Source organism: Ambystoma mexicanum, chromosome 8, assembly GCF_040938575.1.
Source record: "Ambystoma mexicanum isolate Mex_15411 chromosome 8, UKY_AmexF1_1, whole genome shotgun sequence".
In the NCBI taxonomy this organism is placed as follows: Eukaryota; Metazoa; Chordata; class Amphibia; order Caudata; family Ambystomatidae; genus Ambystoma; species Ambystoma mexicanum.
In genome coordinates, this window is record NC_090929.1 from 161,317,873 (window position 1) to 161,334,619 (window position 16,747).

The 16,747-nt window shown below is 48.3% G+C and overlaps 1 protein-coding gene across 5 annotated transcripts in view; it reads right to left on the reverse strand.

The window, feature by feature from the left end:
• CAMSAP1 (calmodulin regulated spectrin associated protein 1) overlaps positions 1–16,747 on the reverse strand; it is a 1,201,485-nt gene that overhangs the window by 241,272 nt on the left and 943,466 nt on the right. For all 5 annotated transcript variants that reach the window (XM_069609553.1, XM_069609551.1, XM_069609554.1 and 2 more), the window contains 2 exons: positions 12,811–13,019; positions 12,629–12,731 (listed from right to left, as the gene is read on the reverse strand). In XM_069609553.1, coding sequence (XP_069465654.1) covers positions 12,629–12,731; positions 12,811–13,019 — 312 coding nt within the window. The remainder of the gene's footprint in view (positions 1–12,628; positions 12,732–12,810; positions 13,020–16,747) is intronic.

A 16,747-nucleotide genomic window follows, 5' to 3' on the forward strand; every position in this document is an offset into this window, starting at 1 on the left:
CACCTCTGGTAGCGAGGCTTTCCCCAGGGAAGTGTTCAGGACCGCTCCAATGAACTGGAGTCTCTGTGATGGTATCCTCTGTGACTTCTTTAAATTGAGGAAGACGTCCAGTAGGGTGAAGGAAGTGGCAGACATAATCAAGCTGGATCTGAGCTTGTTCCGAAGATACTGCTCTGATCAACCAATCGTCCAGGTAGGGGTAGACGTGGATCCCTTCCCTCCTTAGACTTGCATCCACTACTGACATTAGCTTGGTAAAGACCCTCGGGGCGGAGGTCAGCCCAAATGGCAGAACTCGAAATTGATAGTGAGAGTTGCCAATTGCGAACCTCAGGTATTTCCTGTATTTGAGAGGGATTGGCACATGGAAATAAGCATCCTGAAGGTCTAGAGATACCAGCCAGTCCTGAAGCTGGAGGGCCTGAAGGATCTGAGAGAGAGTTACCATCTTGAACTTGTCCTTCCTGAGGAATTTGTTCAATTCTCTTAAGTCCAAAATGGGTCTCAGTCTTCCGTCCTTCTTCGGTACCAGGAAGTAGGGGGAATACCAACCCTTGTTCCTTTCCGCTGCAGGTACCGGTTCTATGGCACCTTTCTCTAGCAGGTCTAGAATCTCCTGCAGAAGGAGCGTATCTGGAAACTTCAAAGAGTTGTTCCCCGGTGGATGACTCCGAGGGGTGTGTAGAAAAGGCAGGCAGTAACCTTGGGCAACTGTCTCCAAATCCCAAGCATCTGACGTAATGGCCTGCCATTACGCCAGATGTTGAGTTAACCTGCCCCCTACTCGTGTCTTGTGAGGAGAGGGGTTTAGAAGCGGCTGACGCAGATGCCGAGGGTAAAGAGGCACCTGCTGCTGCGGCTTTTGTACCTTTAACCCGTCCACCACAGGTGAATCGTTTTTGGCTCCTTTGAGCTGGTTGTCCTCTGCCTTTTCCGAAAGCGGAGTAAAAGCGAAAAGATCTACCCCTCCAGGAAGTTCCTGAGGGGCGATTTGGAGTCTGACGGATTGCAGCTCCAAGAGATTTCGCTGCTGCCTTAGATGTTTGCAACTTCTCCAGGCTGTCAGCAGCCTGCTTAGCAAATAAAGAAGTGCCGTCAAAGGGCATATTCAAAAGTCTGGCCTGTACATCTGGAGCAAAACCAGACTTTCGCAAACCACACATCTGCGGATTGTAGTACTTGCCGCCATGGCCCTTCTGATACTGTCAGCAGAATCAATGCCAGTTTGAAGGGACTCGCACATTGCATCTTTCCCATCTTTACTGATGTTTAAAAATGCTTCCCTCTCCTTCTGTGAGACAGTCAGCCGCAGATGAAGCACACTCCCAAAGTGTATGGCTGAATCTTGCGAGCGTGCAAGTGGCGTTAATAGATTTAAGCGCCATGCTACATGCCGAAAAGACTTTTTTTGACTTATCGTCAAACCCTTTATCATCCCTGTCTTATGGAATGGTAGGGTATGCAGATCTACTGTTCGATGAAGTTGCTGCTTGTACAACCAAACTCTCTGGAGTTGGACGTTTGCTCAAATATTCAGGGTCTGAAGCAGATAACCTGTATTTGGCAGATAGTTTCTTGTTAACTGTTGGGATAACTTCAGGAGTTTCCCAATTAGCAGAGATTTTTCTTCGCAGTGCAGTATGAAAAGGAACAACAGGATCTTCCTGTGGACCTTTAACTAAAATGTCAGTAAGGTCATCCTGCTGAAAAGAAGGTGAAGGTGTAGACCACCCCATGAACTCTATTATTCAGGCCATCAGAACCCTATAAGGGGTCTCAGCAATCTCCCCAGGGTCTGGTTTAGCAAATTCTACTTCTGGAGAAGTATCTAAACCACTTGCCTCATGTAAAGAGTCTTGAAGATCCTTTAACCTGTTCTCTTCAGAGACTCTGGTATGGGTGTTGTGGTCCTTTGCAACCCAAAGGGTCTCTCATGGTCAGAATCCTCCCCTTCCTCATATACAGAGGACAAAGCTCTAAAATAATCAGACCTAAGGTATGGTTTAAAACCCATTTCTAGAGCAGAAGGGGCCAGATTTGTTGTCACCGGTTGAGAAAACGTCGAAGTTGTCGACGTGGAAGTCAAAGGCTTCGACAAACCCGAAAAGGGTGTCGAAAAAGTTTGAAGAGACCTCAAAGTACTCGAGAGGATCGGAATCCTACTCAGAGTAGTCTAAGTTGTCGACAGCATCCTTGAGGTCATGATCAAAGTCCTCGGCACCTCTACTGATTGAGATGTAGTGACAGTAGTAGGTCTGTCTTTTATCGGAGTCGACAGTGGCGTCGAAGACGGTGTCGATGCAACCGATTTATGCATCGACTGACCCTTCGATAAAGGTGTCGATGACGCAGATTTATGAGTCAAAGAAACCTTCGACGACGGCGTCGATGACGCGGTCTTACTGCCTTTACTCGAGGGTTCATGATGCTCTTGGGCATTTTCTTTCGCCGGGTGCATTGACTCACAGCGTTTTGATTTTTTGGGACTTTCACCCAGGGTATCACCTTTAGCTGTCTCCGAGGGGGTCGTGGCCGCTTTCTCGAAGACGCTAAACATTTTCTTATGGAATTCCTCCCACTTAACTGGAGAGCTGTGTTTCGTGGGGCAGGTGACCCTTTCTGGGGAAATAGAAGACGACGAATAAGGGGATCTACGATGCTTCTTTTTCGAGTGTTTCGATCTCCAAGACTGATGGGAACCGCTTTGAAACCTTGAACGGGAATGTTTCTTGTGACGGCGAGGAGACGAATGTCTCAACTCTGCCGAGGAAACTTTTGAAGGAGTAGAAGTTTTAAGAAACTTACCTCTTTCTAGCTTCCCCTTACGCTCTGTCAAGGCTTTCGCCGTCATGGATATACAGTCCTCGCATTGAGAAAAGTGATGCTCTGATCCCAGGCACCACAAACAGATCCTGTGAGGATCCGTCAACAACATCTTCTTCCCACAATCGCGACACTTTTTGAAGCCGGACCGTGGGGTCGAAGGTTCGGATGAGGAAGCCATCAAATAAAGATGATATCTTCGAGTAATAAGTAGAATCTACTTACAACACGATTCCGAGGCCCACCAAGCAGGGAAAAACGGAACTGAGCAACGGTTGCTGCGCAAGTCCATTTATACGCACAATGACGTTGGCGCAGAGACGGTGGCTGTCGAGGGACACCAGCTCGAGGGACGTCGACGCGCAGCGCCCTCTACTGAAAAGAATACCGAGGCCAGCAAGCTAGGATGTAATCTATCATATTTTGCTGGGAAGGAGGCTTGACTTTCTCTCGCTGACAGAGAATCCCAATTGGAAAGGATAGTTCTTTGGGTGTTTTTGCAAACTTGGAGACTTCCAGTATATTAACCAGTCATCTAGATATGGTTACACAGGGATTGATTCTCGGTGGAGGTGTGCTGCCACTACTGCAAGCACCTTCGTGAACACTCTTGGGGCTTAGGCGATGCCGAAGGGGAGTACCTTGAACTGGTAGGGTACTCACGCTATTTGGAATCTCAGATATTTTCTGTGCGCTGGGAACATTGAAATATGAAAGAAGAACAAGTTACTTTCTTACCTGGTAACGTTCTTTCGATGGGATGGTCCGACGACGTATTCCATATCTATGACATGTAATCACCACAGCTGTGCTGCTTCGGAAACTTTTTTCGGCGTCTGCGTCCTGCGTCGATGACGTCGATGCGCCGTCGTCGAGGACCTCCTCCGACGTCCGACGTCATCCGATGTGATAAGTAGGACGCACAACGCCCGTAGCCTCAGTTGTAGTTTTTTCCCCCAGAACGTGTGACACTAGCCAACTGCCAGTCAGACACAAAGCCTTGCGGAACGTAAGCTGCAATCGCAAAGAAATTCGAGCGATATGGAATACGTTGTCGGACCATCCCATCGAAAGAACGTTACCAGGTAAGAAAGTAACTTGTTCTTCGAGGGGATTGGGTCCTCCGACGTATTCCATATCTATGACAGACTCCCAAAGCAGTACCAGAGCAAGGAGGAGGGAAAGAATTTAGAATCAAAATTTAGAATAGCCAATCAAATAGCAGAGCAAAGGACCGCCTTGCCAAAGGCCAGATCCTGTGCTCGGATGGAATCAAGGGAATAGTGACGTACAAATGTATGTACTGAAGCCCAGGTGGCTGCATCACAGATGTTGCGAATAGGAACACCCCTCTGCAGGGCAGTAGATGCAGCCATACCCCTGGTAGAATGGGCCCGCAAGCCAGCCGGTGGGTCCTTACCCGCCAAGCGGTAGCACTCCGAGATGGCCAAAATAATCCAGCGAGACAAAGTCTGTTTCGTCACAGCTTGCCCTAAACGCTTTCCAGCGTAACCAATAAAGAGTTGATTGTCCACTCTGACCCGGGACATGCGTGAAACATAAAAGCTTAAAGCTCTCCTAGGATCAAGCCTATGGAGCCTCTCCTCTTCCTTACCAGGATGCGGAGGAGGATAGAATGCCGGAAGAACAACCTTCTGGGCCAAATGAAATTCCGTCACTACCTTCGGAAGAAAAGAAGGACGAACTCTAAGGACAACCCTGTCCTTGTGAAATACAGTGAAGGGTGGCTTAACTGAAAGTGCCTGTAACTCACTCACTCTGCAAGCGGAAGTAACAGCAACTAAAAACACAGTTTTCAGAGTTAACAGCCTCAAAGGGCAAGAATGTAAAGGCTCAAACGGAGCACCCATAAGAAACTTAAGAACAAGGTTTAAATCCCAACCGGGCACCAGGAAAGGTGACGGAGGGAACACATTAGTGAGCCCTTTCAGAAACTGTGAAATTAAAGGGATTTTAAATGTAAGAACACTCTTCAGACGAGCGCTTAAAGATGGACAGCGCCGCCAGGTAACCTTTAATGGTACCCACTTGCAAGCCCCTGTGGGCCAAAGAAAGTAAAAAGGACAGAACAATGGGGATGTCACATGCAAAAGGATCCACATTCTGAACTCGGCACCAGTCGCAGAACTTACGCCAACGGCAACGGTACAGAGACTTTGTTGCTGGCCTTCGGGTCGAAAGCAACACCTCCATCACGTCTTCAGGGAGGTCCCAATCCTTATACCTCAACCTTTCAGAAGCCAAGCGCGAAGGTTGAGGGATCTGACCTCTGGATGGAGGACCTGACCCCCCCTCCCGTGAGAGCAGATCGTCTCGGGAGGGAAGACGACGCGGAGGGCAGATGGACAAGTCGAGAAGGTCCGGGTACCACGTCCTCCAAAGCCCACGCCGGAGCAATGAGGATCATCCGGGAACCGAACTTCCGTAACCTCCGCAGCACTTGCGGGATGACGGGGACTGGAGGAAACGCGTGCAGCAGCGGGAACGACCACTCCACCACAAACGCGTCTCCTAAGGCTCCTTTTGGAGGAAATTCCCGCGAGCAAAACCTTTCGCACTTCCGGTTGACACTGGAGGCGAAGAGATCCACTTGAGGGGTCCCCCAAAAGGCGAAGATCTCCAGGAGAATCTCCTGAGCCAACTCCCACTCGTGAGAGATCGTGCTCTGCCTGCTCAGAGCATCCGCCGTAACGTTTTCGTCTCCGGCCAGATGAACTGCCGATATCGAAACTTCCTGCTGGATGGCCCAGAACTCAAGCTGCATCGCCTCCCTGCACAGAGGAAGTGACCCTGCCCCCCCCTTTTTGTTGAGGTAGTGCATGGCCACTGTGTTGTCCGTCAGGATCAGGACACTCTTTCCTCGCACAGTCGGCAGAAAAGCCTTCAGGGCTAGCCTGACGGCCCTCAGCTCCAACAGATTGATATGGAGTCTGGACTCCGACAGAGACCAACGACCGCTGACTGTCAGCCCGTTGGCATGAGCTCCCCAACCCGTGAGGGATGCATCCGTCACGATCGTCACCTCCGGCCAGGGAAGCCAAAAAGGATCCCCCTTCATCTAGTTGCCTTCGACGGCCCACCACAGAAGGTCCCGGGCGACCGAGGGCGGCACCTGAACCGGGTCCGACATCCTGCCGGAGGACTGCGACCATTGCGTCTTGAGCGCCCACTGCAAAGATCTCATCCGCAGGCGAGCCTCTGGCACCAGAAGAATGCAGGATGCCATGAGGCCGAGCAGCCTCAAGAACTCGAACGCTGGGAGCGTCTGGGCATGCTGAAACTTGTGCACCATCTGCTGAATGTGAAGAGCCCTCACCTGGGGAGGAAAACACTGCCCCAGGGAAGTGTCGAGCACTGCTCCGATGTACTGGAGCAGCTGTGTTGGCATCAAATGGGACTTCTTTAAATTGAGGGAGAAGCCCAGCCTGTGAAGGGAGTGGCAGGTGACGGACAGATGATCCAGGACTTGCTCGGGAGAGCTCCCCCTGATCAACCAATCGTCCAGGTAGGGATAGACGTGAATCCCCCCCTTGCCTGAGATGCGCTGCCACCACCACCATGAGCTTGGTGAAAACCCTCGGGCGGAGGTCAATCCGAATGGCAGGACCCGAAACTGAAAGTGCGAGTCGCCAACCGCGAACCTCAGGTACTTCTTGTGCTTGGGATGGATCGGCACATGGAAGTAAGCATCCTTGAGGTCGAGTGACACCAACCAGTCCTGAAGCTGAAGGGCCTGGAGGACTTGAGAGAGAGTGACCATCTTGAACCTGTCCTTCCTGAGGAGTTTGTTCAAACCGCGCAAGTCCATGATGGGTCTCAATCCCCCGTCTTTCTTCGAAATCAAAAAATAAGGGGAATACCATCCCTTGTTCCTCTCCGCTACAGGCACCAGTTCTATGGTGCCTTTCTCCAGCAGGGCTTGAATTTCCTGCGCAAGGAGCGGATCCGGACTCTGCAAAGAGAGGTTCCCCGGTGGATTGTCGCGAGGCCTGTGCCGAAAGGGAAGACAGTAGCCGTGGGTTATGATCTCCAGAACCCACACATCTGAAGTAATGGCTTGCCACTCTACAAGATGCTGCGCCAGCCTTCCCCCAACCGGCGAACCATGGGACATGGCCTCATGACTGAGTGGGAGCGGCCGCGGCGTTACCTGAGGGCAAAGAGGCAACTGCCCGAACGGCCTTGGCACCACGGGTACCCTGTCGTCCACCTCTGGTACCCCTGCGTTGGCCTCTTTGACTGCCAGCTCCTCTCGCTTTACTGAAGGACGAGTAATAGCGAAAGGAACCACCCCTCCACTGCTGTCCCCTAGGACGAAAAGGCAGAGGTTGGCGAACTGCAGCGCCCAACGACTTCGCTGCAGCTTTCGAGGTCTGCAACCTCTCAAGGCTCTCGTCAGCCTTGCTGCCAAAAAGGTGTTCACCGTCAAAGGGCATGTTGAGGAGCCGAGACTGCACATCAGGAGCAAACCCCGACTTCCGCAACCACGCAAACCTGCGTATCACGGTGCTCGCCGCCATGGACCTACTGACGCATTCAGCTAAGTCCAAACCCGACTGAACGGACTCACACATGGCATCCTTACCATCCTGGACCATAGCAAGGAAACCATCCCGTTCGTCCCCTTCGGGAATATGTTCAGCCGCTAACGCAACACAGTTCTACAGAGTGTGTGTGAAACGAGACAAGGCACAAAAGGAGTTGGCCGCCTGAAGCGCCATACCACCAGAAGAAAACACTTTCTTCGCCCAGCCATCAAAACGTTTGTCGTCCCTATCAGGAGGGATGGTAGGGTACGACGCCTGCTTTGCCGGGGCCGTGGCCGCCTGCACCACCAAACTCTCCGGAGTTGGGTGCCTGGTCAAGTAGCAGGGGTCGCTACTGGCTGGACGGTATTTTCGCGACAAGGATCTGCCCAATGCCGGGAGACTCTCTGGAGCAGTCCAAGCCGCCGCCACCCTTCTCTGTAAAGTCATATGGAAGGGCAGTACCGGATCAGTTGGGGGACCAACATCAAGGATGTCCGTCAGATCATCCTGCACAAACTCCCCTGGGGGAGCGGACCATCCCAAGTACTCAGAAACTCTAGCCATAAGGCGCCGGTACGAGGAATCGGCATGAGAGCCAGGCTCAGGCCTACAAAACTCCACCTCCGGAGAGGTGTCCAGTCCACTGGCATCATGCAGTGACTGTCTCAAATCGTCAAACTGACTATGGCCCGAGACAATTTCATCTGGAACCTGACTAGGAACCAGGCCATCAGAATCCTCATCCTCCTCTTAAATATAGTCCAGGTGGCGAAAAGAAGGCACCCGAGAGTGCTTGCTCTTAACCAGAGCCTTCCTAGGGGGTTCTCCCGTGCCACGGGGTACCTCCGACACGAAAGGCGTTGAGCGAATCGGCGCCGGCGTCGAGAGAACCGGCATCGGTGCCGAGAGGATCGGCGCCGAGGAAATCGGCGTCGACGTCAGATGCAGCGCCTCCAGCATTGGCGGCGTCGACACAGCCCTCGAAGCCGGAGCCCCAAGCGTGTCCCTCAACGACCTGAGCGTCGACGGCTTCGACGACTTCCTCGGAGCCGGAGCCTCGAGAAAGCCTGTCGACGCCCTCGACGCCTCAGACGTCGATGTCTTCCTCGAAGACCTCACAGGTGCATGCGGTCTCAAACGCGTCGAGGACCGGGACCTGGAACGGGTACGTCGAGAACGAGTCTCCTTGCCGAACAGGACCTCTCCCGTGACTCGTGCCGACCACTCTTGCGAGTGGTATCTCTCGATCTCTCACGACCGACCCCACTCGGGGGCGCGGACGGCATAGTACCCTGCGACTCAAGAATCGCCAGCATTTTCTTCCCAAGGAAGCCCATTTCTCCGGCGTCGCACGGCTGGTGGGGTAAGCGACGTGCCGGGCAGAGTCCTCCGAAGAGGACCTGGAAGACGACCGGTGTCGGCGCTTCCGAGAATGCCTCGAAGAGGCTGAGGAGTGGCGAGACCGACTCCTAGAAGGAGACCCACGAGACTTCCGACGATGACGTGGAGAGTCACCCCTCAAATCATCCGTCGAAAGCCCCGCAGACTTCGACTTCCTGGGCTTGGACACCCGACCTACCGACAACTTCTTCTTACGTTCGCGTAAGGCTTTGGACATGAGCGACTGGCAGTCGATACAGTCATCCGTGTCGTGGGCCTCCCCGAGGCACCAGAGGCAGGCGTTGTGTGAGTCCGTCACCAACATCTTGGACCTACACTCCCCGCACTTCTTGAAACCCGGACGCGGGGTCGAAGACGAAGTAGAAGACATCTTCACACAAAGGATTTTCACAAAACGAACAGGTTCGAAGAACCGAGAAGAACAGAACTCTAAAGAGTCGAGGCGTGAACCGAGAATCACAAAGCAACACGTTCGCGGAAAAAACGGAACTGAGGCTACTGGCGTCGTGCGTCCTACTTATCACATCGGATGACGTCGGAGGAGGTCCTCAACGACGGCGCATCGACGTCATCGACGCAGGACGCAGAGGCCGAAAAAAGTTTCTGAAGCAGCACAGCTGTGGTGATTACATGTCATAGATATGGAATACGTCGGAGGACCCAATCCCCTCGAATGCATCTTTCATATCCAATGTGGCCATGTAATCCTCCTGTTTTAGGAGGTGGATTACCTCTTGGAGCATGGCCATGGGAAACTTTTGAGGTTTGACATAAGTGTTAGATGGGCGCAGATCTAGTACTGGACACATGGATAGGTCTTTCTTTGGCACAAGTAAGTACGTTGAATAAATACCCTTGTTTACCTGATTTGCTTGGACAATCTCTTTGGCTCCTTTTTCCAGCAGGGCTTTTACTTCCTCCTGAAGTGTGCGCCACTCTTCTGGTGTCAACCTTGTGTGTCTTGGCAGATGGTTTTTGCAAAAGTTCTATGCAATACCCGTTCGCTGCCGTGGACAATACCCACTTGTAGGACGTGATCCCCTCCTATGCGTGGGCGAAATGTGAGATGCAACCTCTTCCTTGAGTGGCATGGAAGGGGACTTGAGGCGGTGCGTCATTGCTTGGGATGGGTGGAGCCTTGGGCCGGGGAGGTTCTGCCTCTTCCTCTGGATCTTTTATGGCCTCAAAGACTGTCGCTGTGAGGAGCCCCATGACGAAGACTGGCCACCTGGATTGTACCCAAAAGATCGTTGCGTGCCCTGTCCCTGAAAGCTCATGAAGTTAAAGGAACTGAGTTGGATGAAGGGTTTGTTGGTCAATTGGCCAATGGACGTAAGAGTATCATACTCTTCCTTCGTACTTTTGAGGGCATCCTCGACTGCCTTGCTTTGGGCATTAGGTTTCACGGGCATGTTAAGCAGGTGGCCCGTGTTTCCAATTTAAACACAGACTGTCTAAGCCAGGCATGCGTTTGATAAGTGTACCCTCCCTCTGCAATGATGCAAACCGCATTGTCAGCGGCGTCGAGGTTGTTCTTAAGAATGCAGTTAGATAACTGCTTGCCTTCTGAGATGGTACTTAGTAGCTGAAACTTTAAGGGTTCTGGTACCGCCTCAACCTGGTGTTCCAACTGGTCCCACTTATGACAGCCATAACTAGCTAGGAGGGTGGTGTTATTAGCAATTCTTGCCCGATAGGCTGCTGAGGGCGCAACCTTTCTACCAAAGGGGTACATCTTTTTGCTCTCCTCATCTGGCAGGGCTTCAGCCGATGCCAGAGGAGTGCAGGCCCTTTTTCTAGTAGTGGTGACGACAAGCAAGTCCAGTTTGAGCTGACCCCCCCATTGTATGTAGGTGCTGGCTTGAACAATTTTTCAATACAAGGGTTAACCGCCCTTATGAGTTTAGGCTTAAGTAGGGAAGGCTGTATACGCCTCTGGATAGACTGTAAAAGGGGGATGAACTGAGAGGCGGACCTCTCGTCACCAAGAATGTCCTCCACAAAGTCCTTGTCCACCTGGGTCTCCTGGGTGTCAATATTGAAGTGCTGGGCAGCCTTTAGGCGCAGCTCTTTATATTGTAGCCGATTGTCTACTTGAGAGTCTGCCACAGGCTAATTTGGGATTGGGAGGAGCCACACTCAGGAGTAGCTCAGCTTCTTGAAGTACCAAGACACCTACCACTTTATCATCCACATGGATGACAAACCATTGCTATATTAAGCTCAGATTCATAAAGAAAAAAAAAGAAAAAGAGAAAGAATGGCTTCAGTTGTTTTCTGTTACATTTGTAAATTGTGTTCTGGGATCCTCTGAATAGGCTGGAAACAGTGCACACTGCTATGGCCAAATTAAACTTCAGTTTATAAAGAAAAAAATAATTTTGCTTGGTACCTTTACCCTATAAAGCACGCAAGAGGAAAAGGCAATGAAGAAAATCGCAATGTCCCCCAAGTATGACAAGCCTGCACTAATTTTGAAATGTTTATTCTTTTTCTATCACAGATACCTTTTTCATAGTTAATATGCAATGCTATGTCGGGAGGTTGTGGCCAGTGATGGCCACCCAAGGAGTAAATAATACTGACAGTTCCAGCTTCAAATTATTCGCACATCCGGCTCTTGGAATTGAGGTATACAGCCTGGTTGTGACATGTTCAATGTCCATCACAATTTGCTTTTCACATGACTGATGGCATAGCAGAAAACACTTCCTCTAATCCTACTGTGTTGAAAGAAATAAGAGCCTGAGGATTATTCAGCCTTGAGCAAATGTCATTACAACAGTGTGCAGGCAGCAAATGCATGGCATCCATGTAGACGGAGGAAAGTGCAGTATTAAAATCATGTCAGAAAAAAAATGCTTTACCGAGTGCAGTACCCCCTTCTTTGTACCAATGAGCAGAACAATAATTGTCTGCCAATGCAATGGGCTGTAAGTCCCATTGGATCATGATATCATGGACACCAACGTCGCCATGAAAAACTGGCAGCTATCATATGTTTTGTTAGTGAGGTAACAGTCTGTGCATAGATACACCTAATTCAACATTATAATCTTCAGCATCTACTGCTTCCATCAGTCATGTCAAGTGACCAGACCTCCTCCCTTATCCATCCATACATAATCGTTTTGTGGTCTATGCGGGGGTGCAATATGGCTGTGTTTCTCAGACTATGGGCACATGGACAACCCAAATTACCTGGTGATCAAGGTGCCCAAAGACTTGAGTTTCATGAGGTGACACATTCTGGCATCCCATGAAAAAGGGAGAAGGCTGGCTATGGTTGACACCGAACCGAAGTCAAACATATCCCTAGTGGGGCCTGCCCAGAGGCTTGGGTGTGCATGGTACAGAGTAATCCTGGGATAGGATGTATAGCGCTTCACTGAGGGGAGGGAGGAGTGGAACTAGTGGAAATGGGAGAAAAGCTACAGTCCCAAAAACAGCTTCCATTCCAAGGCTCCAATTAAATGCATTGGGTGAAACATGAGACAGAGGAATTACATTATTTTGCTGAAGGAAGGCAACTCTGCAGTGCATGTTTTTTTTGTGGGATGCTGGGCAGGTTTGGGGAACTCCAGGTAATGTTTAGCAGCAGTACAGGGTATATGTTGAGTGGTCTTAGGCACTTCAAATGCAGATTAGAATATTCTAAAGAAGTTGGGACAGATTTTCCTTAACAGCACCATTTTAAGATGCTATTGTTTCGACATCCTATTATTGGCCAAATAATAGAAGAAACTAAAAAATAACATCTTGAAGCTATGGCTCCATTCAACAATAAAGATTACTAAAAAAGGTTTGGTATGTCCTCTTCAAACATACTTTATTATAAATAGCTAAATCCTTACCGATGTGATGGAGTGCTGCCCGAATGCACACTGTCTGCTTCTGTTGTTGCTCCAGAAGCCAACGAAAGACTGGAACCAGACTGGGCACTACTTAAGTTGTCAGCTACATAAAGAAGAAATGCATGTTGGTCAACAGATCTTTTAATAGTGTGCTAACACAGTTATTTCTGTAGATCACTTACGGGTAGTAGAACATTTGGTCCCAGAATCGCTGTAAGACTCTTCCCGATGAACAGACTTAGGCCTGGGTTTTTTAGGTTTTGGTTTGGCTCGACCAAGTCCTTGTTCTTCTAATATCTGCTGCTGTTTTCTCCTCAGGTATTCCTGTTTGATGAGCTCTCTTCTAGCTTTCTCTTCATCTTTCCTGATACGCTCCTCTTCAGCTTTGCGCCTGAATATTATTCAAACAAATACCACTTTAGTCAAACTAGGATACATTTTGCAGTGCACTAACATCTATTATGCAATTGTGCCCAGTGCCATAGCAAGAAGACAGCCTGCCCAGTTAAAATAAAGCAGTGAAAAACAATAGCCTGGTGTCAAATTCTTACTATCCATAGATCATGGGCAACTATTTTGCAATTTTTGTACGGAATGCAATCAACAAGGATTTATTCAGGAATAATGGTACAATAAGGCTCACTTGACACAACAAGTGTGTTCATTATCTACTCAATAACTTGTCACACCTCTCCAACCTGCAATTGTGTGTCATCATAACTTAAGATCCTATCCTCCAAAACCACCTCTTTGGTGTGATCACTCAAATCTTGACTTACCAAAGAATGTCTAATGCAGTTTCAAAAATTGTATTAAACTGAACAAAACGGTTGAGTATACCAGTAATGGTGTCCCTGGATGATCCAATATGTAGATTTACAAACGTGAATGCAAAATCCACAATTCAATCAACCGAAGAAAACCAAATCTCGGTATGACTAACAATTTGCTCAATTAGTTTTGGCTCTAGCCGCTTTACGGTTGATGCAGCAACTAATAACTCACAAGTGGTTGCACCACTCTGAAAAGCTGGATTGCATATCTTGCTACCCAAATCGTTTGCCGACAACGATATCAGTTTTAGCTCTTTAACTTGGCTTATGCACATCAGTGGTGAAATTCACAATGGAGCACTTATCAGTAGCAGACTTAGTATTAAAATCAGGTTTTTGCATCTCCTGCATAAATACAATCAGACAATAGAATGTTGTTTTATCACTCGGCAGCTAATAAGAAACACCTTGGCCCGTCCATTTCCTTCTTTCTTAGATTTTCTTTTTTCTATCTATGCCCTTCTACATTCCTTCTCATGCCTCCTCCCATGTTGCTTCTTCATTCTCCCTATCCCCGTTGCCGTAATATCACTAATGGCATTCAAATTCCTTGTTCTTCCACCCTTCACTAATACTCAATTGGTCTACTGAACTCCTGCTCAGTATATAATAAATTATATTTGATTATTGATGCTTTTTTCCACCTCAAACTTCAGTTCCTGTATCTTTCGGAAACTTGGCTCCTACCTTCTGATGCTGTAGCTCTCATCACCTCTTGCTCTGCATTCTCTAGTACCCCCCCTTGAACCACTGGAAAAGGGGAGGCACTGGTCTCCTCTTTCACCCTTCATTTACTCTTCTTACTTCAGCAAATCCCGAGTTAACCTTCCCCTCTTTTTAATATCAGTCCTGTTGCTTCAGTCACCCATGTCCAATTGCTTTCCTTAGGTACCGCCCACCTGGGTCTCTTACCTCCTCCTGCGATAATCTTGATGCTCTTCTATCCTTGCTTCTTCCATTCTCCATCTGTCCTCTGCACACACACTTCCTGTCCTTTTCACCCTCTTCTTGACTCCTTTCATCTTTTATAGTACCCTTCTCCCCCATCCCACATCTCTGGTTCTTCCCTCGATCTTCTCTTTGCTTCCTTCCCTTCTTCCTCTACTATGTCCACATTTCCCTCCTTCAGACCATTCCCTTCTTTACTTTGATTTTATTTCTCCTACTCTTCCCTCCCTTACTTCCTCCCCCACTTTTTGTTCATTGCGACCTTCCGTCATTTCAATACTCACAACTTTATTGATTCTTTTACCTCTAACTCTCCCTCTCCTACGGACTTTGCAGAGCTGCCTGCGACTCTGCCTTTTCTACTTTTAAATCCGTTCTTCTATCAACCCTTGAGCTCTCTCACCTTGCTCGCCCTTTCAAACCCTTTCATAAAACCTCTTCAACCCTGGGTCACTACAGACCTTCAACTTCTTCGCTCATCTATTCGTCGCACAGAGCGCAGACAGAAAGCAATCGCAACTCCTCAAAGACCTTCAAGCTCCATCTTCTTTACATTCATCTTACATTCATCCTATAGTTCTTCTCTTCTTAGCGCCAAAAATAATTAGTACAACCTTATTGTGTCACTGTCGAAACAGTAAATCAACTTCTTTCTTAGACATCTCCTAACCCCTCACTTCATTCTTTTCTTTCCCCATCTGACTTAGTTTTTTTTTATTTACACAGATAAGGTCCTATGTTCTTCTCTTAATCTTTCCTCTCCTTGGCATCATCTTCTCTCATCTTCAAGCGCAACGCCAAATTTTCTTCACTCTCGGTTACTGATGTTGCCAACTGTATTTCTAGAACCCATCCTTCTGACCCTTTTCCTTCTTCAATCATCCCCAAAGTTTTCCCTCTTCTACTTCCTTATCTTACTGCTGTTTTTTTATCTTTCATTCACCATGTCCTCTATTCCTTCACATTTTAAGCATGCAGTCATTCTTCCTATACTAAAGAAGCCCACGTTGGACTCTTCAATCCTATCCAACCATCAACTAATTTCACTTCTACCTTGGCTTTCAAAACTCTTTCGTGCTGTCTATTCTCAACTCACTCATATTGATCATAATTCTCTTCTCTCTCCCTTTCAATCTGGTTTTCGTCCTCTGCACTCGACAGTCTACTCTACTTGCCATCACAGATTCTCTCCTATCTGCCCTCAATTCGAAACTATCTTCTATTCTTATTCTACTGGATCTTTCTGCTGCTTTCGACACTGTGGATCACTCTTCTTTTGTCCTCTCTCCCCCCTTTGGGGGAATCACTGGTTCCACTTTAAAATGGTTCTGTTCTTATCTTACTGATTGTTCTTTCTCAGTTTCGTGATCTAGTGCCCTCACTTTCTGTTCCCTCTTCAGCATGGCCTTCCTCGAGGCTCTGTCCTGGGGCCTTTTCTCTCTATGCTGCCCCTGTTGCTCACATCATCAAACCCTTTGGTCTCTCATATCACTTCTATGCTGACGACGACCACATTTGTCTCGGTCATCCTGTTCTGAGGCTATTCATAGTAATGTCTCTGCTTATCTACGGTCAGTTCAATCCTGGAGGCATTCACTGTTCCTACACCTTATCTGTCTAAAACAGAAATTTGGCTGTTTACATCCTCTGCTATCTCTTGCTCAATCTCTTTTTCCTCTTCCTCTATCTCATGCTCTACTTCGGCTGGCAATTTAGGAGTTCTATCTGACTCTGATCTTTGGAGGATTATGATAGAACATTCAGGCCTACAGGCGTGTGGCACTATAAAACATTTAAATAATAATAATTTTAGGTGGTAGGGAGAACCAAAGTCGGGTAGATCGTTGGGATGAGGGTGAGTGATATTTACAGTGGTGTTTGTGATTATTAGGGGTATGTTAACACTCACCTTCCATATTTGAGGGACTTGCATTAACAAACTTTCAAACACTTGAATCTTCCCTAGAGAATATTTGACACACCTGTACAATTATTTTACCTAATGGTTTAAATTGTCTTAACTGTCTGTCACAAACAAATACTCCCATTCAGCCGCAAAGGAAAACCTTCCCATACCAATAGGAACATTGGTCAGCTCCAAGTTAGACTACTCCAATATGTGTTACACTGGCCTACCTGAATATCAACTAAACCGATCATAAACGTCTGAAAACTGCCACCAAATTGACCTTGGGCCTCAACAAAAGACATGCAGAATGAACTCTGAACAAAAGTCTCCTCTTGCTTCCAGTACAAGAGCGCCTTAAATATAATATGTATCACCTTCCAATAGCAGCAGACAGCTATGCCGGCACTGCAAAAAATAAAAAAAGCAATG